Below are 21,530 nucleotides of genomic sequence, written 5' to 3' on the forward strand. Positions count from 1 at the left end.
AAGACAATCAAATCAAGACCCAGTGACTTAAGAAAGGCTTTATCTCTCTCTCAGCTAAATAATTTAGATATGGGGTCTGGCTCAGAGAAAGCTATAACTGGAGATATCTTTTATCTGAATGACTTATCTCTATGTCAGGACAAGCACCTAATTACCAAACATATGCTCTTCTTATCATCCTCTGAATCACCCTTCTCCCATTTGAAGCCCCAGGCTCCTATCTCATTTCTTTGCTTAGGATGGCATATAAACCTCATTGTCTGACTTGTCCTTGGGTCTTTTGTGCTTATGGGGCTCCCAGAGGTATATGTAGCTAGTGTTTCTCTTGTTAATGTTTTATATCCATTTACCGTCCAAAGAATCTAGGAGGGTAAAGGAAAATTTTTCCTCCCCAACAGAATTTTAAAAAATCAGTCTATTTGGTGTTAAATGTAACATGCCCATGGTTCCTTAGCAAGTGGATAACTGAAGACTTAAAATCAGATACAAGAAAAAGTTACAGGGGCGCCCGGTTGGCTCAGTCGGTTAAGTGGCTGCCTTTGGCTCGGGTCATGGTTTCAGGGTCCTGGGATCGAGTCCCGCATTTGGCTGCCTGCTCAGTGTGCAGCCCTTTTCTCCCTCTCCCTCTCCTTCTCCCCCTGCTCCTGCTCGCTTGTGCTCTCTCTCCAATAAATAAAATATTTAATAAAATAAAATAGAAAAAGTTACAATGGAGGCAAAGTTTTCAATTAACTTTAAATGTCTGAATCAGAGGGGATGAAATTTCTGACCACTCTAGAGTCTTTCAAAAGCATAAACTCATCCATTTATTCCAAATGCATTTACTTCCACCTCTTGCTGTTGGATGCTGGAGCTACAAAGATAAATGGACACAGAGCCTGCCCTGAAAAGATGCACTGTTTGGTGAGGAGAGATGGGCTCGATACGATTCAATATAGCTACAGTGCCAGAAAAGAGAGAGTCAGGAGACAGCTCAGAGGAGTCAGAAAATGCCTCTCAAGGAGCTGATTTTAGAATTATTTGAAGGATGATTTCTTCATCCAGTGAGGGGGGATGGAGTACTTCATCCAGTGAGAGGGTAAGAGCCTATGGGAAGACACAAAAGTGGTAGGCTTGTTTGGGGAACTGCTGGTTGATGCTAGGCTTGAGAAGCTAGAAGTCAATAGGACTAGTACAGATTTAGGGAGCATCAACATGTTAAGTGTGTGGGAATTGACAGAGGGAGGTAAAGAGGAGAAGGAGTTTAGGAAAGTTCTAAGAGGAAAATGTAGCAGTAGCTACTATAGTACCATATGCCAGGCCCAGTTTAAAGGACTTTATATACAATCACAGTTAAATACATATCATCATATGTAATCTCTTGAACAAAAGGATAAACAGACGCACTGAATAAGTAACATGCCCATCCTGAAGTTAGCAAGTGGATAACCAGGCTTGCTTATCTAATTCTGGTTCCCTTGGCTTAACCACTAGGCTATTATTGTCTCCCCAGTTGTAGATAGAACTATCAGTTTTAGGTGATGACTGAAATCAGGCTTGGTAGAAGGAACCCTGGGAATAATAATGCAAATGGAGAATTTGTGAAAACAAAGTAATATTTCCAGACTTTATTGTCAAATTATTTTTGGTGCCATTCAGTAAGTGAAGGATTGGATTTCACTGGCTTAGTCATCTGGACATCTGTAACCCACATCAAAACCAGGACGGTTCAAGAAGTAATTCGAGTTTTCTGGCACTCTTGCCTCAACAATCTAGGATCTAGGGCACTGTTCTAAGATGGTCCTCATTTTTTGTTCTAAGGATTTCTTTTTAATGAACCAATAGGATGTGTGTGTGTGTGTGTGTGTGTGTGTGTGTGTGTGTGTGTTGGTGGAGGATTATGTTTGGCCACGCTGCCGATCTTGGACAGCAGGTGATTACTGATCACTAGTGTTTTCTGGGCGAGACAGTTGCAGTGACCCCCTCCTCTCCTCCCCCGCCCCCCTCCTCCCTGAGTCTGGAAAGGTGCAGGATCCGCTAAACCGTGCATTGCACAGCGGCGGCCGGAGCAGACGCGGGATGGTCGCGTGTCCCCAGCAGAGCAGAGGGGGGCAGCCAGAGAGCCTGGGGAAGGTACGGGCAGAAAATCTGGGCGCGTAGCGGCGTCTAGAAAGAGAAGGTCAGCTGGGCGGTGGAGGCAGTTGCCGAGTGCAGGTGTGGAAGGAGCTGCCTCAGGCCCACCCTTTGCAGCGGAGGGGGTGGGGACCAGGCCGGGGAGCCGAACGGAGGACCAGGAGACTGCGGACGGGGCGCGCTCCCCTTGCATTCTCTCGCTCTCGTTCCCTTGGCCTCAGAGAACGGCCCTCGCCCCGGGGCCCAGTGTGCCGGCGCCAGTACGCAGCGCCCGCGGCGGTCGCTGCTGCAGGGGGCCGGACGGCCGCCAGGGGGCGGGAGCGGCGCCGCAAACAATGGCCGCGCTCGGCCGCCGGCGGGCAGGAGGAGGAACGGAGCTAGGGTCGGCGCGGGGCGCGCGGCCCGGGTCCGCGGAGGGCCGGGAGCGCGCGCGCGCGCCGGGCTGACTGGGGCGCGGGAGCGGCTGCGCAGGCGGGGGCGCGCGGCGCGAGCCCGGGAGGGCGCGGCGGGAGCGCAGGAAAGGCAGGCGGAGGCGGGGGGCGGGGAGCCCGAGGGGTGGAAGCCGGCGGCGGCGGCGGCGGCGGCCGAGCGGGGTCAGTTCTCTGTAGTGCTTGCCAATGTTGGAGCCGTCTGCAAAGTGTCCCTGGCAAGAAGGTAAATACCCTCGTTGGGGGCGTCGGGGAGGCCTCGACTTCCGCCCCGCTGGCGGAGGAGACAGAGGGCGCTGGGGAGTCTTGCAGGTCCGCTGAGCGCGGCGAACCCCGAGAAGAGCGGCCCCTTAGCGGCCTCCCCTCCCCCGCGCTTTCCCTCCCTCCTCGGGCTCTCTCCTGGCGGGAGGGGGAGGGGAGGATGACGGTGGGGGTGCTGAGGAGCCGGGGACGGGGCGAATGAATTTGGGGGGAGGGGGCGTGTGTGGAGGGGTGGGACGACACAGGTGTCCGGAGGGAAGGAGCCGGGAGGAAGGCTTGGAGGCCGGCGTAAATGGAATCCCGGGATTGGGGGGGGTGGGGGAGACAGGCATCCGACGGAGGACGCTGGAAGGTGGATTTTTGGGGGCCCCGGTGGGAACAGCCCGAAGAGGGGACGGTGGGTGAAGCGGCGGTGTGGGAGGGAGGGAGGGAGGGAGGGGGAGGGCCCGAAGGTGGAGGCCCGCGGAGGGGAGGGGAGGGAAGGGGAAGAGATGGAGCCGAGGCCCTTGGAGGGTCTGCGGGAAATGGCCCTGGGGGCGCGGGAGGAGCGGCGGGCCAGGGGCGCGCCGGGGGGTGGTGCTGGTGGCTATTTCTGTGGAATGGGCAAGTGGTGAAGACGTAACACGCCGAAATGGGGAAGGTAGGTGGGGCCGAGGGGACAAAATATATCCTATGACAGGCAAGTTCTGCTGTGGCTCGTAGGAACTACTACCGTGATGGCTCGGCTTAAAGGGGTAGTTGGCAGTTAGTGACCTTGCCGAGGTGAAGGGAGTTGGGAGGAGAGACGAAGATCAGTTACAGAATCCGCTGTGTGAGGGCAGCGCCTCCAGTCCCTCCCGGGGAGAGCCGGGATTGTGGTGAGGGGAGTGTTCTGCAGAGGCAATCGAGGAGACGCTCAACTGGGATTCTTAGGGAGGGGGGGCGGGGATAATGGCTTCGGGGGTTCTGGAAGTTCCAGGAAATATGTGCAGAATTTTGCATTTGTGAACAATTTTCTGGGGAAGGGGTCTGTACTCGGCGTGACCCGCCACCTCCCTCCCCCAGAAGGTTAAGAACTACTACTGGTGTAGAGATGGGCCGTTCAATTAAGGGAATGTACGAAAGGATTTTAAAGTGGGTGGTTCCTGCAGAAACGATAGAGATGATCCTTTAAAGGTATATTACTGTTAGCTGAAAACCCATATTTTTAATGTTTAATTTCACAATTTTGGTGAACTTTTGCTGACCATTGCTTCTCTTCTGATGCATCCTTACATTTTAAGAAACCGTGGTGAACACTTGAATTCAAAATTGTGATGGGAAGGCAGGATAATAGTAACCTTGTAGGAGAGAAGATTGCAACATTTCTCCGGAAGGGTATTTCTTTCCTAGTCCTTTCTGAAGATGATTCAATTATATTGTTGTGAATTGAACTGCAGTGGGGGAAAAAAAATCTTGGTTAATGAAACAATCAAAACTCAGACACCCTGCATTCTCAGTTGTTTTGTAATATGGCAAGTGTTAATTTTTTAGTTTGTTTATATTTTACTGCAAACCAGAGATCTCATATATCACTTGAATTGTAGATTTGCTGCATTTTGCAGTAGGCCTGTATTAACTTTGTGAGGCATTTATACCAGACTATGTGGTGTGTCTACTGGGTTTTTTTTTTTTCCCCTTCTGTGATGTCAGTTCAAGTCACCATTGCCACATTTCATTACATAGCAGTGTAGTTTGAAATTTATTCCCAAGTGATTATTAGTTGATAGTATATAGTGCATATTTCCTAGCAAATCACTGAATTTTACCCCAGAAATCCAGTTTGTATGTGTAAAAATGTTGTATAATCAGAATATGTATTGGTAACTACAAATAGAATGGCATATAATTTTTAAGTTTTGACTTTTTATTTGGAAATAATTTCAAGCTTATAGAATAGTAGCAAGAATAAGAATAATACAAAGAAACTCCTGTAATCTTTACTCAGATTCACCTGTTACCATTTTATCCACTTATCACTAGATCTTTGTCAGTCACATGTACATAGTATTTTTTTCCTGGACCACTTGAGGGTAAGTTACATTATTATGTCTCTTTATTCTATTTTTTTTTTTTTTAAGATTTTATTTATTTGTTTGACAGAGATCACAAGCAGGCAGAGAGGCAGGCAGAGAGAGAGAGAGGAGGAAGCAGGCTCCCTGCTGAGCAGAGAGCCCGATGCGGGACTCGATCCCAGGACCCTGAGATCATGACCTGAGCCGAAGGCAGCGGCTTAACCCACTGAGCCACCCAGGCTCCCCTATGTCTCTTTATTTTTAATCAGCATGGAAAGCCATATACATTTTATATTTTAGTTTACTTGGCTTGCCTGGAATGAAGTTCTAGGAAAGAGTGGGTTGGTTTGGTTTTCAGCAAAGAATATAAAAAATATCTAAGATGATCATCAAATTTTTAGTGTATCAACAATAAAGTGAGCTGAGTGATTTTTCTGTTTGGGATCAGATTCTGGGAGATATAATTGGTTAATATGTTGGGTTTTTTTTCTTTGTAGTTCTTTACTATTATGCTCTCCTTTTATTCACTTTGAGTTCTGGGTGTCATGTGTACAGATAGTAAAGAGAGAAAAATCTAGATACTGCAAAATTGAATTGTGTTAATATTAGAATAGTTGGAGGCATGTGTAGTATGATCAAATTATGTGTATTGTGTATCAAATTAGATGTATTTGTGCCTCCTATAGGTACTCAAGAAAATATAAATGCGTGTCTAGAATCCATAATAGTTATAATTTATATTTATGTATATATAACCATTTGATTTTAAATAAATCCCCAGAGTTCTATATAGGAGGCTTATCTTTACGTTGTCCTAGAGGTCAAGACCTTTGTGACAGGAAAATTTTTAAGAAGTGAAGTCTTTATGAATTTACTGTATAATAAAGAGATGATTACTTCAACCAGACCATACTAGGTTTTAATCCTAGCGGTGGAGTATGGGAATGTAATGCAACTTCTAGAAAAGTGGAGATAACACCTACATCCCAAGGTGATGAGTATTAAATGAATTAATGTAAGAATGGCAAAATATAGGATGTTATATATAACATTAGCGTCTGATAAATGTTAAGTTTTCTTTTTTTCTTGGCTGGTGGTGAGATTTCTATATGCTTAGAATCTTTCATAGGCTCTTAGGAGATAATTAAAATTTATACTAAATTATTTTGATTTCTTATGTAAAAGTTTTTTGAGTCATACTTTTAAAAGGAAATGAGAATTTAAAAAATCAACTTTTAAAAAAAGATTATTTATTTATTTATTTGACGCAGAGAGAGAGAGAGATCACAAGTATGCAGAGAGGTAGGCAGAGAAAGGGGGGTGGGGAAGCAGGCTCCCTGCTGAGCAGAGAGCCTTATGCGGGGCTCGATCCCAGGACCCTGAGACCATGACCTGAGCCAAAGGCAGAGGCTTAACCCACTGAGCCACCCAGGCTCCCCTATGTCTCTTTATTTTTAATCAGCATGGAAAGCCATATACATTTTATATTTTAGTTTACTTGGCTTGCCTGGAATGAAGTTCTAGGAAAGAGTGGGTTGGTTTGGTTTTCAGCAAAGAATATAAAAAATATCTAAGATGATCATCAAATTTTTAGTGTATCAACAATAAAGTGAGCTGAGTGATTTTTCTGTTTGGGATCAGATTCTGGGAGATATAATTGGTTAATATGTTGGGTTTTTTTTCTTTGTAGTTCTTTACTATTATGCTCTCCTTTTATTCACTTTGAGTTCTGGGTGTCATGTGTACAGATAGTAAAGAGAGAAAAATCTAGATACTGCAAAATTGAATTGTGTTAATATTAGAATAGTTGGAGGCATGTGTAGTATGATCAAATTATGTGTATTGTGTATCAAATTAGATGTATTTGTGCCTCCTATAGGTACTCAAGAAAATATAAATGCGTGTCTAGAATCCATAATAGTTATAATTTATATTTATGTATATATAACCATTTGATTTTAAATAAATCCCCAGAGTTCTATATAGGAGGCTTATCTTTACGTTGTCCTAGAGGTCAAGACCTTTGTGACAGGAAAATTTTTAAGAAGTGAAGTCTTTATGAATTTACTGTATAATAAAGAGATGATTACTTCAACCAGACCATACTAGGTTTTAATCCTAGCGGTGGAGTATGGGAATGTAATGCAACTTCTAGAAAAGTGGAGATAACACCTACATCCCAAGGTGATGAGTATTAAATGAATTAATGTAAGAATGGCAAAATATAGGATGTTATATATAACATTAGCGTCTGATAAATGTTAAGTTTTCTTTTTTTCTTGGCTGGTGGTGAGATTTCTATATGCTTAGAATCTTTCATAGGCTCTTAGGAGATAATTAAAATTTATACTAAATTATTTTGATTTCTTATGTAAAAGTTTTTTGAGTCATACTTTTAAAAGGAAATGAGAATTTAAAAAATCAACTTTTAAAAAAAGATTATTTATTTATTTATTTGACGCAGAGAGAGAGAGAGATCACAAGTATGCAGAGAGGTAGGCAGAGAAAGGGGGGTGGGGAAGCAGGCTCCCTGCTGAGCAGAGAGCCTTATGCGGGGCTCGATCCCAGGACCCTGAGACCATGACCTGAGCCAAAGGCAGAGGCTTAACCCACTGAGCCACCCAGGTGCCCCCCAAAATCCATTTTTTAATGCTTTTTAAGGACCCCATGGATTTTTTAGAGTAAGAATTTTTAAGCTGATATTTAGTTTTATGGTATTTTGGAGCCTAAGAATGGTGGTAGTAAATGTTCTTGATTTTTAAAGATTTTTTTTTTAATTTTTGTTTATTTGACAGAGAGAGATCACAAGTAGGCAGAGAGGCAGGCAGAGAGAGAGAGAGAGGAGGAAGCAGGCTCCCTGCTGAGCAGAGAGCCCGATGCGGGACTCGATCCCAGGACCCTGAGATCATGACCTGAGCCGAAGGCAGCGGCTTAACCCACTGAGCCACCCAGGCGCCCTGTTTTTGATTTTTATATTGTCAAACAAGACATTTAAGTGAGGATTACCTGTCAGTTGTGGGATGGGTGCTGATATAAAAATTTATAGATAAATTAATAATGCCAATTTATGAAGCAGTGTTTAATTGTTGAGGATTTTATAGATTGAATTTTGTACAGCTTTCAACTTACCAGCTGAGCAAAATGTAATAATAAATGCAGCAAATTATGTTAGCAGTACATTTTAGATACACGTTGGACCTCCAGTTCTTCATGAGCAACAAATATGTTACAGTTAGTAGTGCCCTCTCTCCATAAACTGCCCTGCCTGTTTTCATTTAGTAGCTTAGAATCTGGAACTGCCTGTCCTAATGTGCCTGACTGGATATCACTGTAGGGCATTTTTCAGACATGTGAATAGGTTTCTCTAAAAGTACTTAGCTGTAATTGGAATGAACTATAGTTGGAAACTTTTTTTTTTTTTTTTTTTTTAAAGATTTTATTTATTAATTTGACAGAGAGAAATCACAAGTAGACAGAGAGGCAGCCAGAGAGAGAGAGAGGGAAGCAGGCTCTCTGCCGAGCAGAGAGCCCGATGCGGGACTCGATCCCAGGACTCTGAGATCATGACCTGAGCCGAAGGCAGCGGCTTAACCCACTGAGCCACCCAGGCGCCCCAGTTGGAAACTTTTTTGACAGAAGAAGGAGAGGTGGATTTTATGATATCATGGGCAGTATAAAACTGTTCTGCATTTTATTGATATTTTATCAAGTTGTTTTAAATTTAGGACAGTAGATCTGGCATGTCTGTAAAGGAGAAAGGAGGTGTTAAAGACATGCTACTTGGCATTCTGAATTGTCCATAGTGTGGTTGCAAATTATAATTTTTGTATTGATGTAAATGTAATAAAATTTGTTGGTAAAAAAGGAGGAACTTCAGAAGATTGTCCAGTTACCTCACAGAGTGCTATTATAGACATTCTTTCATGTTTTAATTTATACAGATCTTTATAATTGTAAAAGAGATGCTTACAGAATACTTAAAGTTGTATGGTCAATTTTAAGCAAATAGGTGCTTTTATTTTTATTTCTTCTTACAACTACCTTTTGTATACTGGAAGATTAGAACTTTAAAAAATGTACTCTTGTATCTTACTGTGCTTACTTCTTGGAATCAGCCACTAGTGTTACAGATTCTGATATTGAAGAACACCTGTATATTTATTGCAGTGTTACTTAAAATGGCCAAATTATGGAAGCAATCTAAGGGTCTATCAACAGATGAATGGATAAAGAAGATGTGGTATATTTATACAGTGGACTATTATTCAACCATGAACAAAATCTTGCCATTTGTAATAACATGGATGAATCTAGAGAATACAGTGCTAAGTGAAATAAGCCAGTCAGAGAAAGACAGATACTGTATGATTTCACTCATACGTGGAATTTAAGAACCAAAACAGTTGAACAAAGGAAGAAAAAAGAGACAAACCAAAAAACAGACTCTTACCTGTAGAAAACAAGGGGGTGGGTGGATGAAATAGTGAAGAGGATTAAGAGAACACTTATGAGCACTGAGTGATGTATAGAATTGCTGGACTACTGTATTGTATGCCTGAAATTAATATAATGCTGTATGTTACTTACATTGGAATTAAACCCAAAAAACTCTAAAGTTGAAGAAACACAAGTCTGTAGATAAGCATTTGTTATATTTAGAGGCTTACATTAATTGATACAAAATAGGACTTTTCAGATTTTGTGAGTGCTTACTAAATAATGTTAAATTCTAGAAAGTAAGGGATACTAAGTCACTGAGATGCTTTTAGTGGTTTATTCACATTTTAACTTCCAAATGAATGTTTTTCAGTTAAAAAAATGAATATTGGTTGAGTATGTATTTTTAGTTATAGCTAGTATATTTTAGTACCATTTGACTACCTACTCCTACACTTTAGTGATTTCATCTTTTGAGTAAAATGTAAATGTTTGTTTCATAATTTATCATTTACAAGTTCTAATGTAACTCATTTGCTTATGTTAAATAGGGAATTAATTTTTTTGACCCACATAGATATGTTAATTAATGCCTAAAGCACCATAGGATTATAGAAATTTAGAATGAATGGGAATGTCTTATTTATTGTTGTATAACAAACTATCCCAGAAAGTAAAGGCTTAAACATTTATTATCTCAGTTTCTGTGGGTTAGAAATACGGGTGCAGCTTATCTGGTGCTTGTGGATCAAGGTCTTTTTTGGGTTTGCAGTAAGCTATTACTGGGACTGTGTTCTCATCTGAGAGTTTGACTGGGGGAAGATTTGCTTCCAAGCTCAATCATACAGCTCTTGGCAAGATTCATTTGCTTGGGGGTATTGGATTGAAGGACTCACTTTCTTTTGGGCTATTGGCCAAAGGCCACTCTTAGCCATGTGGGCCTGTCCAAAGGGCACCACACAATATGGCAGCTAGTTTCCTTCAGAGCAAACAGGGGAGAGAATGAGAGCATGAAACACCCAAGATGGAAGTTGTGATCTTTCTGAAACCCAGTATTGTGAGTGGTATCTCATTATTTCTGTTGTATTCTATTTGCTAGAGGCTGCCTCCCACAATGATCTTAGTTTACTTTTCACAGACTTATTAAGAAAGAAAGAAAGAGGACTCAAAGACACACAGAGTAATTTACCAAGGCTCAAAAGGTAATCTCCTGAAGAGCTTGGACTAAGATTCAAATTAAGTGATCCTCAGGCCTTGTGCCATTTCTATAGCATATGATTCTTTTGCAAAATATAAAATTGTTACAGATGGTGATATATATATATATATATTTCTGTTATAAGATATAGGACATATTTCATATAATATATAATATATTCACATATAATTTTATATAAAATATTTAATATATAAAACCTATAAAATACAAATAAATATATAAATAAAACAAATATATAAAAATGAAATATATATAATATAAATATATAATATAATAAAATATAAATAAAAAGAAAATATATAAAATGAAATATATAAATATATTTTATATTTTATATTATAATATATAAAATACAAATATGAGTATAAAATAATATAAATAAAAAATATAAAATATATATGGAAAAGTTTCCAGTTCATTTTTAATTGATTCATTTGTCATCTTGAGAAAGTGGTAGCCATATGTGTATATGTATGTGAATCTCTGTGTGTGTGTATGTGTCTGTGTATTAAGAATCTCTGCTTCTAATAGAAAGTTTAATATTAAAGTTTCATAGCATAAAATTTTCTACCCAAGTGGTTGGATTTAGCTCTTTTGCTGCCTATCGAGACTGTGGTGTTGCTATTTAGATAATTTTTGGGGGGAATCTATACATAATTTATTTTTCTTTATCTTATTTTTTTTAGTAGGCTCTGTGTCCAGTGTGGAGCTTGACTCACAATCCCAAGATTGAGAGTTGCATGCTTTACTGACTATGACAGCCAGGCACCCACATAAAATATTTTATTTATTTATTTACTTACTTATATATATTTTTTAAGATTTTATTTATTTATTGGACACACAGAGAGAGATCATAAGTAGGCAGAGAGGCAGGCAGAGAGAGAGAAAGGAGGAAGCAGGCCTCCTGCTGAGCAGAGCCTGATGTGGGGCTCAATCCCAGGACCCTGAGATCATGAGCTGAAGGCAGAGGCTTAACCCACTGAGCCACCCAGGCGCCGCTATTTACTTACTTTTTTTTTTTTTTTTTAAAGATTTTTTTCTTTATTTTTCTGACAGAGATCACAAGTAGGCAGAGAGGCAGGCAGAGAGAGAGGAGGAAGCAGGCTCCCTGCAAAGCAGAGAGCCCAATGCGGGGCTCGATCCCAGGACCCTGGGATCATGACCTGAGCCAAAGGCAGAGGCCTAACCCACCGAGCCACCCAGGCACCCCTTATTTACTTACTTTTTATTTTTATTTTTAATTTTAATTTTTATTTATTATTTTTTTAAAAGATTTTATTTATTTACTTGACAGACAGAGATCACAAGTAGACAGAGAAGCAGGCAGAGAGAGAGAGAGAGAGAGGAGGAAGCAGGCTCCCCGTGGAGCAGAGAGCCCAATGCGGGCCTCGATCCCAGGACGCTGGGATCATGACCTGAGCGGAAGGCAGAGGCTTTAACCCACTGAGCCACCCAGGCGCCCCCACCACTTTCAATCTAAGGACATAGGCAGATTGAAAGCAAAGGATGGAAAAACATATAACTTGTAAACAACATAAGAAGATGCTATATTAATATACCAATATCAGAAAATTAAGGATTAGAGATAATTCTGCCTTCGGCTCAGGTCATGATCCCAGGGTCTTGCGATCAAGCCCCACATCAGGCTCCCTGCTCAGCGGGAAGCCTGCTTCCTCCTTGTTCTCTGCCTGCCTCTCTGCCTACTGTGATCTCTGCCTGTCAAATAAATGAATAAAATCTTAAAAAAAAAAAAAAAAGAATCCATGATTTATTTGTTCATTTATAGATTTGGGTTTTCTCCCTTTATTTGGTATCTGTTTTTAAATTAAGTGTAGAGGAGATTTACCACGTGAAAAGAAATACAGCCATGGTGGGGAGATCTGAACTAGAAGGAAACAAATCCAAATATACCAATGGGATGTATCAGGACAGTGATTTCTTTTTCTGAAAATTTCATGTGAAATTTTTTATGTGTGCTCTTTTTATAGTGATGATAAACAAAACCACAAACAGGAATAAAATCCAGCTGGGTAATCTTAACTATGTACTCTTCCATACCACCTAGAGGAGTTATGTGTAGGCTTAATTTAGCTTATAGAGTTTGGAAACAAAACTGTTTAAAACCTTACTAGAGAAAGGGAACTGTATATTAAATATTAATCTGAAATTTTTAGATTATTTTTAATAGCTTCACTTTCACTAGAATTGTCTTAGAATTGTAAAACCAGAAGAGACATTCTTCAACCTAGATCTGCACTGTCCACTCTGATAGCCAGTAGTCTCATAGGGTTATTTAAATTTAAATTAACATTAAAGAAAAGTTTTAAAAAATGTAAAGATTTACTTTCTTGGTTGCATTAGCCACATTTCAGATGTTGAATAGCCCTTTGTGGCTAGTGGCTACCGGATTAAACAGTGCAAATAGAAAACACGTTTATCATCATAGAAGTTCTGTGTTGATCTAGGTCTACTCCGTTTTATATTTGACTTTGATCAACATGTATTTAAAGTGCTAATCATTGAGATCACCAACTAAGTTGAACTTTATTTCTTCATTTTCATTTTCCAGTTTTTGGAGCCGTGAGGGATACAGCAGTTTGGTCAATATTGTTTTAACATGCTTCAAATAAATCAGGTGAGTTTGTGTTAAGGCATGTCCTACTTAATATGGTACTTGGGCCATACATTGTGGAACATGTTAACCCAGCTTTTCTGTAACCATGTTGCTGACCACTGCTTAACAGAGCGATTACATATTATATATTCATTCCAGGAGACTGTGCAGGACAGGATTATAGTAATAGTTCTGAAAGTTGTTAACTTTTGAGTATGCAGAGAGCACAAGGTATGTCTGGTCTTTTTGATGTTACATCCCTCCAGGACTTGGTGTATTCAGCATGTTTACAGTTGTAATCTAGTTTCAGTAGGTGGCAGTTTTGCAGACCGAAAGAATTTCTAGTGACAAATCTTGTGAAGCAGTTATATCAGTGTGTTAAAAGAAGTTTCTTTTCTAGGGCACTGGAAAAGGTTAGAAGGAAGTGCCTTGCTAAATAAACTTTAGCATACAATGTCTTAGACTCACTGAAAAAAGTATTTTCCTTAGGTCATACTGTTTCTCCAAGAACTTTATGTATTTAATCTTATCCTTTCTGGACAAATAGGGCATTGTATTATAATATTAGAAAATACTTTGTTTTATTTCAGATTTTATAAATTGAGAGAGAAGTAAGTAATGTGATTGTAAGGAGTAATGACTCTTGTGTGTGCATGATTTGAGGAAGTAATACACGCCTGGCCCTACCTGTTCAGTTCACCTTGCCTACGTAGTACACTCTAGTGACTGTGCATCATACACCATCTCTAAACCAATGACTCCTAAGTTCATACTTAGTCTGTGTTCTAGACCCATGTAGCAGTTCCCAACTGATCTCTTAACTTGGGTGTCTTTATACATCTCAGAATTAACAGAGTCCCAGGAAACAATCTAAATGCTTCCAATCTAAATATTTCAGTTTCTGGATTGGCAAAGTCATTCTAGCTGTAGGGTCTTTGCATAGATTACCTCTGCCTGGGCCTCTTTTTCCCTCTCCTGTGTTTGGCTCACTTGACTCCCAGTCCTATTATTTGCTCTCATAGTACCCTGCCCTTAATGACATTCTGACATTTCCAGTTATATTCAACTGTGTAATTGTTTACTTAACATCTCTGTTCCTTATTAGACCATGTGCTCCATAAAGGTAGTGACTTTGTTTTTTAATCTCCCCAGGTCCTAGAATAGTTCTGGTTGTGTATGGTTTTTCATATATTTGCTGAGTAAGTGGATGGATGGTGCTAAGGTTGTCACTAAAGCAAGGAGATCTCCATTCTTTTCAACAATAATCACACAATTGTGTTGTCAGTTTAGGTATCATATGCTTGCTTTATCAGATGCTATTAACATAAAATCTCTTTCTTATGCAAAGTTGTTCTTTGATTTTCTCCCTGTACTAGAAAATTTTCTTGTGCAATAAATACTACTTTCATCAAAGATATTACAAATGTAGTTTAAAGGAATCTTAAAGCTGTGCTATGCTTAGTGCTTTTTGTACTTTCATAGTTGTAGTCAAATCCCATTGGATCCATTGAGGGAGCTTTATGAGATGTGACTTGCAAACTGTGTTGTAGGTTTGTGTTGATGCTAAATGTATGGATAACCTGCTGTTAATTATACAGGTGCAATCAGAATAATTTGTTTCATATTCTACCATAGAGAGGTGGAAAGAATATTCATTTTATGCCATCAGCATCATTGAAAATTATAGATTAGTCCTAATGAAGAGTTACTGTCTGTGCTACTGGTCATGTTGAATGAGGCCTTACAGACAATTTTAGGCAGCATTCTGCAGGGCCACACATAGTTCCCTGTGCTTTGGCTAGAAATTGTACACTGTGCTTACAGGTATATATGCTTGGCTTGTAACATACATGTTACTCACCTCAGGATTCCATCTTATTATCAACTAAGTTTTATCCCCCGAGATATTCTAGTCTGAGGGGAAAGATTAATCTATTTTGGAATAGAAGTTCTAGAGACTTTCTCTTCAGCCAAACTTAAAGTCGCATTGAATTCTTAAACTTAGGAATGATTGATGTTTTATCATTTTTGTGATGACTGCTTTCCCATTAGAGTGTAGGCTTTCAAGATAAATGTGAAAAGGCATTAAAAGGTGATTGAAGATGACACTTACCTTAAAGCAGTTGAGGTTTTTACTGTGTGATTTTTAACACTGTCATTTGGATTAGTACTATATTTTTGAGAGGTCTTTTTGTTTGTTGTTTTAAGATGCCTAAATAGTACTAATAGAGTCTTCCATGTGTATTCCCAGAACTACTTAAAAACAAGGCTGTTGAAATATTTTACTTGCTATTAATTCTGTCTGACATGATTATTATCAGGGAACATGGAAATGTTTCATGTTCTATTAATAGAAATGGCACTTCTACCTTTAAATTGTACTTTTCATTTTTACTTTAGCTTTTTAAAAATGTGTGCTGTCCATGTGCTACTCATGTAGAAAAATTAAGTAGTAGAGATAAGGAAAAAAAATCAGAAATAATTCCATTGTTCTTTTACAGAGATAATCACTGCTAACATTTTGGGGTGTATACTTTTAGATATTTTTTTCTATGCAGTTATATTTTTATGTGAATATATGTTACTTTAAAGAATTGGGATTATATAATATTCTGAAGTGACTTAATGATAATTTGTAGTTTGGAATTACTAAAATTTGTTTAATCAAACCCTTATTATTGCACAGATTTTATATTATAGTTAGTGCCACAGTAATTTTTTCTTTTTTTTTTTTTTACATATAACTATGTTCCTTTGTCCATTATTTTCTTATAAGTAATTATTAGAAATGGAAGCACTGGTCAAATGGGTATGCACATTTTAAAGATATTTGATGCTAAAATACCAAAAATATAAAATTATATCTATTAGAATAATTCTATTAGACAAATCTTCAGTATTTCAAAATGATATTTTAATTTGCTTTTTATGATTTGCTTCTCTTTGTTGTTCTTTTGTGTTTTGTCTTTTTGTGAATTGTTTACATGTGTTTACTGGTAACTTTTCCTTTTTATTTGTAAATAAAATTTTTTGGATTATACCCCCTTGAGAATTTTCTGAGCTAGTATTTATAATCATTATATTTTGCATTCATTATTCAACAAATAACTAGTGGGAACCTATGTTTCCAGGGTACTATATTAAGTAGGAGCTTGGTATATTGTGGACCTTTCTCCCTGGTGATTAATTTAAACTTCCAGGGAAAGGAAATCCATTTTAACATTAAGCAGTAGCAAACATAAGTTAAGAAGGCATGTGTGCCATGAAATAATATCTTTAAATGAATGACTGAAATAAGACAAAGTTTTTGGGATTCGTTGATGAGGCAGACCTGACAGGGCATGTGTTCTACCTGGTTTAAGGGGAAGTCTGTATTAGGCAGCTGTAGCATTGGGAGAGACCAGCAGGAGGGGATTAACAGACGTTTCAGTAGTCTGATGGTTTCTTTGAAAGAGTATTTGTTGGGAACGTGGGAGCTAAGAGAAATCTTTAAGACCTGACTCAAGTGGAATGGGAGGACAGGCAGGACAAAACAGTGTTTCAGTGCCAGAAGGGTAGGAGAACTCTATAGGACAAGAGGGAGCGAGGTGTTATGTAGGAAGAATAATGGTGTATCAAGACATACTGTAAAGCATAAAGCTAGGGTAGGATTATCAAGAAACTAAGACCTAGAATTTAAGAGATAGTTATACCTGTCTCACAGGTTTATTGTGAGGAGTGAATTGAACTAATAACTGAGGCAAAATGCTTAACATTGGCCCTGGCACTATTGCTATTGCTATTGCTATTAGTATTGCTGTTGTTATTGCTGTCTGGCTCTGCAGATTGATGAGAAAGGATGGCAGACACTTAAGTTAATCATTAGAGTAGAGTAGTTGTTGGGGCAATGAAAAGCACTTGGACGTTTTTTCAAGTCCAGGTTTGCCATAAGTACTCTCCTCTTTCTTGCCATAGGCATGAAGAACTCTATTCTTTTCTCTTAAAAGCTGCTGCTACTTACTCTTAGTTATTTTTATCTCCCAAGTCTGGCTGTGGAGTAGAATCTACAATCTGCCAATCTCTCTTGAAGCCATAGGATGCAGTCTATAGTTTGAGGATTTAAAAAGATAACATAAGGAGTTTAAACTATGTAAGAAGGACTTTGGCTTTCTGCTGTGTTGACCTAACAGGATTTTTCCTCTGTGTGGCCCACTTCCAAGATGTCCCTAATGATCCCTGCTTCCTGACATTTATACCATTGTATAATCCTCTCACACATAGCCAATAGAATGTGGTGGAAGTGATGGATCATTTCCAAGGATAGGTTATAAAAGACATTGTGGCTTTTGCTTCTTCTCTGTCCCTTTGGGCTCCCCTCCCCTCTCCACACTCCACCTCTTGCTCATTCAGAGTAGTTAGCTGCCATGTTGTGAATAGCTCCGTAGAGAGACCCATGTGGTGAGAAATTTAGGCCAACAGCTAACAAGGAACTGAGGCCTATAGCCAAGAGTGTGTGACTGAGTCTTCTTGGAAGCAGATCTTCCAGCCCTTGTCAAGTTTTCAGCTGTAAACTCTGGCCTATCAACATCTTGACTGCAACCTCATGAGATATCCTGAGCCAGAGCCACCCAACTAAGCTGCCGGTTGATTGCTGAATCTCAGAAACTGTGTGAAAAAAATAAATGCTTGTTTTTTAAGATGCTAAGTTGGGGGTAATTTGTTATAATATAATATACCTTTCCTCCTTAAAACAACCTTAGAACATACAAATATGTAAACAGTGATTTTAAGACATTGGATGGCAGGTGGCATCAGACTGATCCCTGAGGGAATGGAAACACATGAGGTAAGCCCTTCTATTATACCAGTTTACAGTAGAGCCTAAAGGTTGTGTATAGGCTGCAGTGAAAGGAGGAGGATCTAAAACAGAGCTCACTTTTGTTGAGATTAGGAAACAAAGATAAGTGTTTGGGAAGGCCAAGATGGTTAGAATCACAGGGCAGATTGCCAGAAAGAAGAGACTTGAGGGAAAAGGGGTGAGTATATGGGTAAGTAAAAAAATACACTCAAGCATGAAAACATTCTGGAGATCTGTAGGAGGTGCTTCTCGAGTTTTTGGCTGAGTTCTGATCTGTAGATGCATGACAAGGCCTACTCAAAGTCAGGGGATGAACTACTGGAAAGGAGTAAGAAATCAATTTCCAGAATTTATACAAGGCATTAATAGTTTGTGTCTAAATTATCCAGAGTCTAAAGACCTTGTAATACATGAGGCATTGGGAAGAGTCCTCAGAAGGCTTCAAATGATCCCAGGTAATTAACTGTGCACCAGAATAAAGTCAGCATTAGAGGAATGCAGCACAATTGAGAATTCAACAATAAAATTTATGGTTTTAATCATTCATTCAAAAATTGCAATGCTTGTTTCACTTGAGTAAGGGATATAATGTCTAGACAGATCAGTAAGGGAATAGAGGACTTGAACAGCATTATAAGCCAGTTAGACTTAATAGACATACACAAAACACCCAGTAAGAGCAGAATACACATTTTTTTCAAGTGCACATGAGATCCTACAAAGGATAGTCCATCTGTTAGATCACAAAAAGCTCAGTACATTTTAAATAACTGAAATCATAAAAGTATCTTCAGTCACAGTGGAATGGAGCTGGACGTCAATAAGAATACTGGAAAACTCACAAATTTGTAGAAATTAAACAATACACTCATAAATAACCAGTGGGTCAAAGAAGCAATCACAGGGGAAATTAGAAAATAATTACAGGGCGCCTGGGTGGCTCAGTGGGCTGAGCCACTGCCTTTGGCTCAGGTCATGATCTCAGGATCCTGGGATTGAGCCCTGCATAAGGCTCTCTGCTCAGCAGGGAGCCTGCTTCCTCCTCTCTCTCTGCCTGCCTCTCTGCCTATTTGCGATCTCTCTCTGTCAAATAAATAAATAAAATCTTAAAAAAATTAATTACAGACTAATGAAAACACAGCATACCATGACATAATGAGATAGAGCAAAAGCAGTGCTCAGAGAGAAATTTACAGTAGTAAATACCTATTTTTTTTTTTAAGATTTTATTTATTTGACAGACAGAGATCACAAGTAGGCAGAGAAGCAGGCAGAGAGAGGAGGAAGCAGGTTCCCTCCTGAGTAGAGAGCCTGATGCGGGGCTCGATCCCAGAACCCTGGGATCATGACCTGAAGCGAAGGCAGAGGCTTAACCCACCGAGCCACCCAGGCGCCCCAGTAAATACCTATGTTTAAAAAGAAGAACTCAGAAGAACTGAAATCCAATTTTTCACCTTATGGAAACTAGGAAAAAAGGAGCAAATTAAACCCAAAGTGGGGCACCTGGGTGGCTCAGTGGGTTAAGCCGCTGCCTTCGGCTCAGGTCATGATCTCAGGGTTCTGGGATCGAGTCCCGCATCGGGCTCTCTGCTCTGCAGGGAGTCGGCTTCCTCCTCTCTCTCTCTCTTCCTGCTTCTCTGCCTACTTGTGATCTCTCTGTCAAATAAATAAATAAAATCTTTAAAAAAAAAAAAAATTTAAACCCAAAGTGAGTCAAAGAAAGGAAATAATGATTAAAGTGCAGATAAGTGAAATAGAGTATGGGAAACAATATTGAGAATCAGCAAAACTAAAAGTTGGTCCTTTGAGAGGATCAACAAAATTGACAAACTTTTACCTAGACCAACAAAGGGGAAAAAAAAAAGCAAAGACATATAATTAAAATCAGAAATGAATATGGAGATACTGCTGTTGACGTTAAGTAAAAATGGTTATAAGAGAATACTATAACAGCTGTGTATCAGCAGATCAGATAGCCTGCATTAAATGGACAAATTCCTAGAAACACAGATTACCAAAACTGACTCAAGAAGCAATAGAAAATATGAACTGATCTATAACCAAACAGATGCAATTAGTAATAAAAATTAAAAATCCCTCCCAAACAAAGTCCAGGGCCAGATGCCATTACTGGTGAATTCTACCAAACATTTAAAAGAATTAGGGCACCTGGGTGGCTCAGTGGGTTAAGCTGCTGCCTTCGGCTCGGGTCGTGATCTTGGGGTCCTGGGATTGAGTCCTGCATCGGGCTCTCTGCTCAGCGGGGAGCCTGCTTCCTCCTCTCTCTCTCTCCTTGCCTCTCTGCCTACTTGTGATCTCTCTCTGTCAAATAAATAAATAAAATCTTAAAAAAAAAAAAAAAAAGAATTAACACAAATTCCTCTCAGACTCTTCCCAAAAATAATAGAACAGAGAATACTTCCTAACTCAATGAGACCAGCATTACTCTGAAACCAAAGCCAGACACCATGAGAAACAATACAAAAACTACAGATTGATAGTCCTTATGAGTATAGCTGCAAAAATCCTCAACCAAACACAAATAACACACTGAATCCAACAGTTTGTTTGTTTATTTATTTATTCATTAAGGTTTTATTTATTTATTTGACAGAGAGAGAGACAGCAATACAGAGAACACAAGCAGGAGGAGTGAGAGTGGGAAAGGTAGGCTTCCCGCTGAGGAGGGAGCCTGATGTGGGGCTTGATCCCAGGACCCTGGAATTATGACTTGAGCCGAAGGCAGGTACCTAATGACTGAGCCACTTAGGTGCCCCGGAATCCAGCAGTATATTTAAATGGTAATACACCATGGCCAAGTGGAATTTATCCTGGTGGGAAGCCAGGGCAGTTCAACATAGGAAAATCAGTCAGTGTAATGCACAGCATTAATAGGATGAAGGGAAACAAGCAAATATCAGCAGTTAATATGGAAGACTTTTGACAAACTATAACACCTGTTTATAATAGAAACACTCTAGAACTAGGAAGAGAAGGCAAATTCTTCAATATGATAAAGGGATTTATGAAATAGCCACAGCTAAATGAAAACTTTTCCGTATGGTCAGGAACAAGACAAGCATGCCTATTTTCTTTTACTTTCCTTCCTTCCTTCTTTCTTTCTTGATTTTATTTATTTGAGAGAATGAGTGAGAGAGCACAAGCTGGGGAGGAGCAGAAGTAGACTCCCCACTGAGCAGAGACTTGATGCGGAGCTCAATCCTGGGACCCTGGGATCATGACATGAGCCAAAGGCAGATGCTTAACCAACTAAGCCATCCAGGTGCCCGAAGGGGACTTATTTTCACACAGCTATTCAACATCGTGGTAGGACTTAAAATCAGAGAAGTTAGGCAAGGGAAAGAAAATATCCAAATTAGGAAGGCAGAAGTAAAGTTATTCCTATTTGTAGACAACATGATCCCATATATAGAAAACTCCAAATAATCCACAAAAACCCACTATAATTAACATATAAATTCAGAAATTGTAGTTACAGACCAACACACAAAATAAAATTGTTTTTCATTATACCAGTGGTGAACAGTCCGAAAAGGAAACTAAGAAAATTGTTCCATTTAATATT

At 39.5% G+C, this 21,530-nt stretch overlaps 1 protein-coding gene across 10 annotated transcripts in view; it reads left to right on the forward strand.

Annotated features, from left to right (window-relative positions):
* The first annotated feature begins 2,003 nt into the window (after positions 1 to 2,003).
* The window catches only part of STAU2 (staufen double-stranded RNA binding protein 2), a 336,676-nt gene continuing 317,149 nt past the window's right edge, over positions 2,004 to 21,530 (forward strand). For 5 of the 10 annotated variants that reach the window (XM_059166204.1, XM_059166208.1, XM_059166213.1 and 2 more), the window contains exons 1-2: positions 2,624 to 2,766; positions 13,063 to 13,128. Coding sequence is in view for 3 of the 10 variants with exons in the window: in XM_059166206.1 (XP_059022189.1) it covers positions 13,111 to 13,128 (18 nt within the window). In the remaining 7 variants the exon portion in view is untranslated. Of the gene's footprint in view, positions 2,113 to 2,623; positions 2,767 to 3,419; positions 3,442 to 13,062; positions 13,129 to 21,530 lie in introns of those variants that run through there. The other 5 variants (XM_059166206.1, XM_059166205.1, XM_059166207.1 and 2 more) reach the window with 5 other exon arrangements.

The sequence above is a fragment of the Mustela lutreola genome, chromosome 3, assembly GCF_030435805.1.
Source record: "Mustela lutreola isolate mMusLut2 chromosome 3, mMusLut2.pri, whole genome shotgun sequence".
Taxonomy (NCBI): Eukaryota; Metazoa; Chordata; class Mammalia; order Carnivora; family Mustelidae; genus Mustela; species Mustela lutreola.